We start from the raw sequence: 11,526 nt of genomic DNA, 5'->3' as shown, positions 1-11,526 counted from the left end.
CAACCCTTTCTCTCATTCCAGGTCTGTGTAGACAGGTCTGACGTAATTCTGATGCCTTTGCCTTGGTACGTGAGAAATTTCTTTGCCTTGGCTGCTTTCAATACTGTATCCTTGGATCTAATATTTGCGATTTGCACTATGACGTGATGTGGCATAGGTTTGTCGTGGTTGAGCTTGGGAGGGGTCCTCTATGCCTCTTGGACATGAAGGTTTGTTTACTTTGCTAGATTAGGGAAGTTTTCAGCTACAATTTGTTCAAATATCTCTTCTAGACCTCTGTTTTTCTCCACCCTGTCAGGGATGCCGATGATTCTGACATTGGAACGTTTCATTGAGTCAGTAATCTCCCGTAACCTACATTCCTGAGAGTGGATTTTTTTGAGTCCAGATTCTATTTTAGCTTTTTCTTCTACTGACCCATCCTCCAGTTCGCTGATACTTTCTGCCTCATTAACCCTGGCCGTCAGAGCCTCTAGTTTTGATTGCATTTGGCTCATAGAATTTTTAGTCTCTGCCAGATTCGCTCTCATTTCCGCCCTTAGAGATTCTGTATTCTCATTAACATTTTCGTTAATACTTTTTTCAAGTCTTACACATCATCTTGACCATTGTTACTCTGAATTCCATTTCTGATAATTTGGTTATATCCATATCCATTAATTTTTTGGCAGAGGCCACAGACTCGCTGTCTTTTCTTTGCTGGGGGGGAGTTCTCCTTCTCGTCATTCTGATGAGGAGAGGGTGCGGGGTTGTCCAGAGCCCAAATTATTGACCGGTACCCAGGCCGTGGGCCCTTGTTTTATAGGGATCTTAGGGATGTGGGCTTCTTGATTTTTCAGCCTGCCTCCTGGGGGAGGGGCCTGCCGTGCCGATACTCAGGCAACCCTGTTTGGGTAGTTCTCCGTGTCCCCTGCGAGGTGGGATGGGGGTGGGCTCACTGTGAGCCGGTATTTCCAGGCTTTTGTTCTCTGGCAGCTTTCCCTGACGGTTTGCTGTGCCTCTTCTGAGATTCAGAGCAGCAGTGGTCGAATCTCAGCCTCTGTCTCAGAATAGAGGGATCGCGGACCATCCTCCACTGATGTTCTGGCCACTTTAACTCTGTTTCTGTTGGTGCTGCTCAACCCTCCAGCGACCCGGGATGTGTGCCCCACACCCGGCGTCCCAGCCCTCACTTCCAGGGCGGGCATGTCTCTGCCCTTTGTGTTTCTAATACCGCCAGCTGCCCCCGCGTGCTCCGGAGCTCCCGGTCTCACTCTGGTTTCAGTGAGCGCACCGGAGCTCCGTGAGAAGTCTGGTGGCATGCGCTCCCGGCTCAAGGTCTCAGTCTGCTCTCTCGTGGGTGCCCGTCCGCGAGTCCGCCCGCTCCCCCGTGCAGGTGGCTACCGCTCTCCGGTGCCCGAACGCGGCGGCTCCCTCCCCCCTCCGTTTATCTTCCGATATCTGTGCGGGGTTTCACGGCTTCCCGCTTTGTACCTCAATACTCAGTGCTGGGGATGTTCATTTGTAGAGATCCAGATGTATCTTCCTGCGTCTCAGGCTGGTTCCGTGGTTGTTTAGGCTGGTCTGGTACCTATCCAGCTCGACTCAGGGGACCGGCTGAAAAAGGAGTCCCCTACTCCTCCGCCATCTTAACTCCTCCCCCCAGAAATAATATAAATTTTATCCTAATATTGTTTACGTATTGAGGATAAGAACCTTGTTTTCAGTTTTATATATACTTACAGTACTTAGTAGAGCTTAGTACATAGTAGTTACATCCCTAAATATTTAACGGAGAAATGTAATTAATGTAGTTAAAATGTTCTTATTTTTTATTTCCTAGTATTTTGGCATTAAATATTTAGAGTTAAATGTAGATTTACATGAAATTGGCAGGCTAGTGAATTGTTTTAAGTTAGAGTAACAAAAGCATTTAGCAAGATTTAAGTCCCATGGGTAAAAAGACTATTACGATTAGAAAACATTTATTCTAGCTTATATTTACGGTAATTTTATTTCCTTTACATTTTATCTTAAGTCTCATTTCTTCCTTTAAGGTAAGTAATTGCTATAATGATTGGCTCTGAGATTTTCAGGTATCAAATTATATTCCATTGAGTCTGCAGTTTGTGTGAATGAGCCCAGATGGGAGATGGTAGTTTTGGATAGTTCACTGTTACCTAGACAAAAATTGCATACAGTGGAGGAGCTTTTGCAGAAATGGCTATCCAAAAATTGGTAACTGTTTGAAAGTAGAGAAAAATAAAATTAGGTGCTTGGAAAAATAAAATTAGGTGTTGAATAGTAGGTTAATTCACTTTGGTTAAGGGAAGGTACAGAACGTTTTTACGGTGCTTATACTGTGTTTGGTTCCACGTTTGGTGAAAATGCATGAAATGATACCCTTTGTCAGGGAGTTGCAGACTATTAAATTCTGTTTGGTTTTGGTTTTTTTCCTCAGTCAACAATGAAGAAGAAAAATTTTTTTCTTCTCTAAAATGTCTTAATCCTGCCTTTTATCTTTATCCCTTGCTTTAATGAAGCAGCAGGTGATGGCAGGAAACTCTCTGATTAGAAAATCCTGGCTAGTGTTTAAAAAAAAAAGTTAAAATTTTAAATTAAAAAATCAGATGCCTGGGGATACCTAGGTGACTGTCAGTTAAGCCTCTGCCTTCGGCTTAGGTCATGATCCCAGGGTCCTGGGATCCAGTCGAGCATCAGGCTCTTTGCTCAGCAGGGAGCCTCCTTCTCCCTCTGTCTGCTTCTCCCTCTGCCTGCTGCTCCCACTGCTTGGGCTCGCTCACTCTCTCTGACAAATAAATAAATAAAATCTTAAAAAAAATTTAGATGCTTTTCTAGGGACAAGTAGTTTGGAGTATTTATCCTCTGGTGAGGAACTCTAGTTGGACAGGTAGGTGGCTCAGTTTCCAGATAGTCTGGCCACAAGCATGCAGGAAAGGGCTGGGCTTTGGAGAGAAAGGCAGGCAAACTATTATGTAAGGTAGGTGGTGCTCATTGGGTAATTTTAGTCTCTAAGAAAGTCTGGTCACATCTTGGAATGACAAATTGTAGAACTTCAGTTCACTGCTAGGGGACTTCATAGCTTTGTTACTTAACTTTCCTATGGCATAGATTTCTCAAATGTAGAGTGAGAATAATAGTACCTACATCAACTGTATTGTATAATTGAAATTTGCTAAGAGAGTAGAACTTAAATGTTTCCACTTAAAAAAAAAGGGTGACTATGTGGGGTGATGGATATGCTCATTGACTCTATGGGGAGAATCTTCTCGTAATGTAGATGTATATTAAATCATTACATTGTGAACTTTAAATATTTTACAATTTTATTTGTCAATTATACCTCAAGCAAAAAAAAAATAGTATCTACTTTAGAGGTTGTTGTGATGATGATTAAAGGAGTTAATTTATAGGCAGTACTTAAAACAATACCTGATACATAGCTCCATGTAAGTATTAGCTTCTATAATATTTATTAAGTTAAGGTTGTTATTATAAGGTGTATACTTGCAAAAAAGTCCTAGAAGACCTAATTAAAAATGGCTCAAATAAGAAAAATTTAGTGTTACACATGAAAGCACCTCTGGAATGGGGCTCTTCCCATTCTGAGTCCTGACATGAAGAACGTTACGTTTTTTCCCCTTTTTCTGCTTTTCCAGTTTTAGGGTATTGACTTGTTTTAAGCTGACTGCCCTCATGACCAAAAATTGTAAGTGAAATTTTGTTACATGCAGATGACCACATCCATAGGCTGAAAGGATACAGTTTTGTATATCTTTTTTTAGAAGTAAGAAAACCTTTCTCAAATGTTCCTCCAGCTGACTTCTCATATGTTATTGGTTGGTATTTGTGTGGAACATTAGTTCCAAAAAACAGCCACTGGCAAGAGCAATATAGTTGACTTGGAATCAGGCTTTACCCTTCTGGGCAGTGAGGGGCCCCCCATCTGCTGAAGCACCTGCTACCTCTTATCTGGAGAAAATTGTGGTTTTTCTTAGCAAGGGAAAAAGGAAGAAATGGCTGTTGTATAGGAAGCTAATAATGTATGCCTAGGTATTGTTTACTGATTAAGGTCAGAAATGCCCCAAGACCAGAGCCTAGGATCAAGTGTCCAAGTGTGGTTTCACCCCCCAGCCTCTCCCCTCCCACCCTGGAGAGTATGGAGGGATTGACAGGAGAAGCAGGATGAGGGTAGGAGCCATGCAGGCCCCACTCTTCTACATTATCTTCCTTATTTTTTTTCAGTCTTAGCATCAGAGTGCAGAATTATCTAACCCAACCACCTTAGCCCAGGGGTGAGCACAAAAAATGTCAACATGAGCTAGAGCTATAGTGTTTGCCTGTAGAGCTTTTTTTTTTTTTAAGACTTTATTGATTTATTTGACAGAGACAGAGAGCAGAAGCAGGTAGAGAGGCAGAGGAAGAGGGAGAGGGAGAAGCAGGCTCCGTGCTGAGCTGAGAGCCTGATGTGGGGCTCTATCCCAGGCTCCTGGGATCATGACCTGGGCCAAAGGCAGACGCTTAACCGACTGAGCCACCCAGGCGCCCCTTCCTATAGAGTTTTATTTTCCCTGTTTGAAATAAAAGGCTGTCTAGTTACTTGTTGACATATATTTGTTATCTCCTTGTTTCTTATTCTCCATATCCTATCAACAAAAGACCCTAAAGAGTACAACATTCCAATTAATAAGTGCCTTTTGATACTGTTTAACTTTAGGTGTGTTGCTTTTCATTATTAAGAAAAAATAGTGATGATTATCTCAGGTTATTGAGATGGTGGCAGTTGAGAACCAGACTATTTATATAATTCATTTCCTTCCTGTGTGCCCCCCAGTTGTACAGAGACATTATCAAAGGAAAAAGATCAAATTTCTTTGGATAATTTTTCCCCCCATGGTACATAACTCTAGAAATCTGAAATTTTCTCATGATTTTTGTGGGAAGTCCCTGACCGTATATCCAGTGGGGGAAATTCAGAAATGAACAAAATTCTGAGTTTATAGTTTAAAACATTAAAAATAAAAAGTGCAATTACCTAAAATCTTACCTTTGAATACTATTTACTTATCACCTTCCACATCTTTTTATTTATTTTATTTTATTTTTTAAAGATTTTATTAATTTATTTGATAGAGAGCAAGAGAGAGCAGGAGCAGGGGGCAGGGAGAGGGAGAGGGAGAAGCAGACTCCCCACTGAGCAGGGAGCCCAACTCAGGGCTCAATCCGAGGATGCTGGGATCATGACCTGAGCTAAAAGCAGACGCTTAACCAACTGAGCCACCCAGGTGCCCCTCTTCTTATTTTTTAAAATTTTTATTTATTTTTTAAATAATCTCTACACTCATCATGGGGCTCAAACCTGCAACCCTGAGATCAAGTGTCACATGGTCTACCAACTGAGCCAGTCAGGTGCCCCCTTAGATAGTGCAGTGTCATTCATATACTATTCACATGGTAATTTTGCTTAGCATATCTGTTATTATTTTCCCAGATTTGTTATTTTCCATCACTATTTTTATTGGCTGTGTTTTAATTAATTAATTAATTATTTAAAGATTTTATTTGTCAGGGAGAAATACAGAGCACAAGCAGGGGAAGCAGCAGGGAGAGGAAGGAGCAGAGTCCCTGCTGAGCAGGGAGCACGACTGGGGACTCGATCCCAGGACTTCGGGATCATGCCCTGAGCCGAAGGCAGATGTTCAACTGACTGAGCCACCGAGGTGTCCCTACTGGTTGTATTTTATGTTGATACACAGTAGTTCAGTTATTTTCCCAATTTGGGTATTTAGGTTGATAAGTTTTTGTTGTTACTGGTACCACTCTAAATTATTACATCTCTTTGACTATATTAATTTTTAGCCTTTATTAATCCTGACAAATTTTGAAGTCTTAACTATTGGAATTTTTTTCAAATCTTTTCAGAAGCAAGAGAAAAAGAGGAAGAAATGAACAGAGAGAAAGAATTAAGAAGGCAAAATGAAGATAGTGAACCAACATCTTCGGGCTCACATGTAGTCGGAGACTGCTCGAAATCATCTTCCAGGTGCTTGACTTTCTCAAAAAGATTCTTTTAAACTATCATTCCCATTTAGGTGTTTATTCTTAGATAATTGCAACTGGTAGTTATTGCAAAGAAAAAAAGAGAGGATAAAGACTGATTTTGTTCTAAAAAACTGATTTTTTCTTTTTAAAGATTTTTAGTTCTAATTAGAGGTCAGCAGGTAAACACTATCAGATTTTGTTTTCTCAGAGATATGAAGCAAATGGCAGCTTCTTTTGTTGGTCACCACAATTACTGGGCACTGGCACTGTGGGAAGCAGTCTTTACTGGTCCTGAGAAGGGACGTGGTGACCCTTTTCCTTGGGGGGAGAAAGCCCATGATTGAAGTCTCTTGAAATTTTGTAAACCAATACATGTTTTTAAATAAATAAGAAAATACATGTTAGTTAAGGACTTTTTTTTTTTTTAAAGATTTTATTTATTTATTTGTCAGAGAGAAAGCAAGAGAGAGAGCATGAGCAGGGGGAGGGGCAGAGGGAGAAGCAGGCTCCCGGTTGAGCAATGAGCCTCTTGCTGGGACTCCATCCCAGGACCCTGGGATCATGACCTGAGCCGAAGGCAGAGGCTTAACTGACTGAGCCACCCAGGCTTCCCTAGTTAAGAATTTTTAAAGGCCCTTTTGCCAGTGGCTTTCATTTATTAGGAAAAAAAGTAGCTGTAAAAAATATAGTCAGGAGAAAACTGTTAAATGACTTTTTTCTTCATTGAGGCATCTTGAAGTTTTGTAATTTTTGCATAATTTTAATTGCCTTAAGGCTATGCATTTTTTCTTGTGATTTTTATGTCTTTAAAAAAAATAAATCTGATTATTTCTTTCTCCACGTGAATTTGGACCTCGTAATTTTTATGTATATTGATAAACTTGTTAGATTTGATATTTTTTCTCATTTTCTAGCTTTTTAAAAATTTTTAGTTATATCACATTTCATTGTACAAACATTTTTTCATGTTTTTGATCATATTAAAGTTTTTAGGATCTATTTCTTAGGCAATTATTTTTCCTCAAATAGGAGATTATTACTCTATTCTCTTTTTTCTAGATTTTATAAAAATTACTTTAAAATTTTAAATGAGAAATTATTATGAAGTACTTAAGACTTCAAAAAGATTAAGAACTGTACTCACTAGACAACTTAAGAAGTAGGCTTTTACAGTGAACACTTCTTAGAACTGCCTTCCATTGCATCTCCCTCCCTTCTTGGCAGAAGTAGCCAATCTTCTAAACTTAAATTTTTTTCCTGTATCTCTTTATAATGTTATAATATGTTTCTGTATCCCTAAGACATATATAATATTGTTTTGCATATTTTAAGACCTTTCCCCTTATGTGTCTAGTATAGCATTTAACATACTATGTACTATCATGTACTGTTTTTGTTATGTGTTCTTGTATAGGATTATGGACACCGTAAGGTCAGGGATGTTTTTCCCCTTAATTAAGCAAAATGTTTTTGCTATGAAGTATTTCATACATATAAAACTCTAGATATCCTACATTTAAAGAGAACAATGAAGTAAATACCCATAGTGTAGAGCTTTACCAGTGTGTTTGAAATCCTCTCTCTCTGCTCATATTTCTCTCTCCTCCACTTTATCTTTCCTTCCTTTTTAGTAGTTTTATTAGATATAAGTATATTCCTAAACAATATGTTTTATATGATTTCTTATTTTATATTGATGCTGTTAATGCTGTCATGAATGTGTTTTTTCAAAAAAAATTTTTTTATTCAACAAGATTTTTTTTTTTAAGGGGGTGGGGAGGAGAGGCAGAGGAAGAGGGAGAGAGAAAATCTTAAGCTGGGCATGGAGCCTGACACAGGGCTCAGTCTCACGACCCTGAGATCATGACCTGAGCTGAAATCAAGAGTTGGACACTTAACCAACTGAGCCACCCAGATGCCCCAAAAGATCTTTCATTTTTTGTTGTTGTTGTTTTTAAAGTAGGCTCCACACCTAGTATGGAGCCCATTGTGGGGATTGAATTTATGACCCTGAGATCAATACTTGAGCTGAGATCAAGACTCAGATGCTTAACCAACTGCGCCACACAGATGCCCCACAACAGGATATTGTTGAGATTCATTCATGTTGACAGATGAGGCTATAGTTCATTCATACTCAATGCCATTTGATTTTCCTTTTAGAAATATACTACAATTTTTCCAATTTCTAGTCAATTTAGATTGCAGTTTTTCTTTTTTTTTTTTTTTTTTAAGATTTTATTTATTTATTTGACAGAGAGAGAGACAGCCAGTGAGAGAGGGAACACAGGCAGGGGGAGTGGGAGAGGAAGAAGCAGGCTCCCAGCAGAGGAGCCTGACGTGGGGCTCGATCCCAGGACTCCAGGATCACGCCCTGAGCTGAAGGCAGACGCTTAACGACTGAGCCACCCAGGCGCCCCTAGGTTGCTGTTTTTCTGTGTTATTATGAAATATGTTTTTAGTGACTGCCTTGTAGCCATCCTCTGTTTGTTTTTTTTTAAAGACCTTATTCATTTAATTGAGAGAGAGAGTGTATGAGCGGGTGGAGGGACATAGGAGAGTGGCGAGGAGCAGAGGGAGAGAGAGATCTCAAGTAGACTGTGTACTGAGCATGGAACCCAGTGTGGGACTCCATCTCACCACCCTGAGATCATGATCTGAGCTGAAATCAGGAGTAGGATGCTTAACTGACTGAGCCATCCAGGCACCCCATCATCCTCTGTTTTATATGTATAAAAGTTCCTCTTTCTCCCTTCCTTCCTTCCTTCCTTCCTTCCTTCCTTCCTTCCTTCCTTCCTTCCTTCCTCTTTCTTTCTCTCTCTCTCTTTCTCCCTTCCTCCCTTCTTTCCTTTCATAGAAGTTATTGAATACACCACAAGGGAGCAGTAGGCAGGGCAGTGATGGAGAGACTGCTGTACAAGTTTCTTTAGAGCATATATTTAGTAGTAGACTTGTTAGGCCTTTGAGTTAAGTACATATTTATCTTTACCAGATTTGGCTCAATATTTTCTAAAGAGTTTATATCCACCAGCAGAATGGAAGAGTTCCTGTTGCTCCACATCTTGCCACCACCCATTATTGTTATACATTTGTATTTTTGCCAATGTGATGGTTGTGAAGTGATACCCTTATGGTGTTGATTTGCATTTGCTGGTTACCAGTGTAGTTGTGCATCATTTTAAAAGTTTTTTTGTAATATATTTTTTCTTTTGAATACAATAAGAACTGTATGTTCTGCAAGATTTTTCTACTGGGTTGCTTGAGGTTTATTATTATTAATTTTTATTTTTCAATGGTGTTTTTTAAATGGAAGTTTCCAATTTTGAAGTATTCTAGTTTATTAATCTTCTTTTGTGGTGTTTTTGTGTGTGTTTCTTTTTAAGATTTATTTATTTATTTATTTGAGAGAGATATTTATTTGAGAAAGAGGGAGCATGCACTGGGGAAGGAGCAGAGAGTGAGGGAGAGAAGCAGACTCCTCACTGAGCTGGGAGCCTGATGCAGGGCTAATCCCACAACCCTGAGATCACCCAAGCGGAAATCAAGAGTCCAGTGCCCAACAGACTGAGCCACCCAGGCACCTCTGTAGTGTTTTTGTGTTTTAAGAAATGAGTCCTTACTCTGAGATCATAAAATAACTTCTGTTTTTTTTCTAAGATTTTATTATTGGGGCACCTAGGTGGCTCAGTTGGTAAGTGTCTGCCTTCGCCTTGGGTCAAAATCTTGGGATCCTGAGATCCAGCCCCTCATGGGGCACTCTGATCAGTGGGGAGTCTGCTTCTCCCTCTCCCTCTGCCTTTCCCCCCTGCTCATGCTCTCACTTGTGGGTACTCTCTCCCTCTCAAATGAATAAATACAAAATCTTTAAAAAATGATTTTATTTATTCATTTGAGAGAGAGCATGTACCCACATGAGTAGGGGGAGGGGTAGAGGGAGAAGCCGACTCCCTGCTGAGCAGGGAGCCCAAATCCCAGGTCTTGACCCTAGCCCGTGGCAGATGCTTAACTGACTGAGTCACCCAGGTGCCCCAGCTTCCTATGTTTTTTTCCTAAAGTTTTCAAGTTTTGTGTATCATATTTAGGTCTTTAATCAATGTAGAATTGCTTTTTGTGGATAATGGTGAAGTTGTCATCCAGTTTTATTTTTTTCTTCATATGGGCAATCAATTTTCCCAGCCCCTTTATTTTTGATTTTTGAAAAATTTTATTTAATAGACTTCATTTTTTAGATCAGTTTTAGGCTCATAGCAAAATTGAGCAGAAGGAACAGAGGTTTTTTCCATATACCTCCTGCCCTCCTGCATTCATAGCCTCCTTTATTTTCAGTGTCCTCCACCAGAGTGGTACATTTGTTACAATTGATGAGCCTGTGCTGACATGTCATCATCACTCAGTATCCGTAGTTTACGTGACGGTTCACTCTTTGATGTTAAGTCTGTGGGTTTGGACAAATATGTAATGACTTGTAGCCATCATTATAGTATCATTCAGAGTAGTTTCAGCGTCCTAAATATCCTATGTGCTCTGCCTATTCACTCCTGCCTTCTCCTGACTCCTAGCAACCACTGATCTTTTATATTTTTATTGAAGTAATTTATACACATTACAAAATCAAACATTATAAAGCTTCGTTTTTCCCTGTTCATAGTTCTTGCTTCCCAGAGAAAACTATTTAAAAGTTTTTGTTTTTCATCTTTTATTTACCTTCATATTTCTAAATCGTAACTTTTGTGTCTGGCTTCTTTCACTTTGTTAAAGATTTTATTTATTTGAGAGTGAGTGAGAGCACAAGTGGGCCAGAGGGAGAGGGAGAAGTAGGCTCCCTGCGGAGCAGGGAGCCAGACGCAGGGCTTGATCCCAGGACCCTGGGATCATTAGCTGAGCCAAAGGCAGTCACTTAACCGACTGAGCCACCCAGGCACCCCTGGCTTCTTTCACTTTGTAAGATGTTTTCAAGGTTTGTGTTTTATCAGATCTTCATTCCTTTAAGTGGCTGAATAGTGTTCCAGTGTATGTATACCACAATTTGTTTATCCATTCATTTGTTGATGAACGTTTGGATTGTTTTCACCTTTTGAATACTGTGAATGCAATGAACATTAGCGTACAAGCATATGTTTTTGAGTCTTTGTTTTTAATTCTTTTGAGTATATACTTAGGAGTGGAATTTATGGGTCATATGGTAATTTTATGTTTAACTTTCTTTTTGAGGAATTGTCAAACTGTTACACAGCGATCGCACCCTTTTACATTCTTAGCAATGTATGAGGATTCCAGTTTTTTCACATTCTTGCCTTTAGTTATTTTCCATTTTGTTATGTTTTTGTTGTAGTCATCCCAGTAGGTATGAAGTAGTATCTCATTGTAGTTTTTATTTTCATTTCCCTAATATCTAATGATGTTGAGCATCTTTTGTTGTGTTTATTGGCCATTTACATATATTCTTTGGAGAAATAACGAAGTCTGGTAATCATTGTTAAGTTG

The 11,526-nt window shown here is 39.5% G+C and overlaps 1 protein-coding gene across 1 annotated transcript in view; it reads left to right on the top strand.

Moving 5' to 3' along the window:
• The window catches only part of WDR70 (WD repeat domain 70), a 292,600-nt gene that overhangs the window by 7,420 nt on the left and 273,654 nt on the right, over positions 1-11,526 (top strand). The window contains exon 4 of the mRNA XM_008692622.2: positions 5,923-6,043. Within this exon, the coding sequence (XP_008690844.1) occupies positions 5,923-6,043 (121 nt within the window). The remainder of the gene's footprint in view (positions 1-5,922; positions 6,044-11,526) is intronic.

The sequence above is a fragment of the Ursus maritimus genome, unplaced genomic scaffold, assembly GCF_017311325.1.
Source record: "Ursus maritimus isolate PB19 unplaced genomic scaffold, ASM1731132v1 scaffold_15, whole genome shotgun sequence".
In the NCBI taxonomy this organism is placed as follows: Eukaryota; Metazoa; Chordata; class Mammalia; order Carnivora; family Ursidae; genus Ursus; species Ursus maritimus.
The sequence above is the reverse complement of the archived record's forward strand: the minus strand, read 5'-3'. Positions and strand labels throughout refer to the sequence as shown.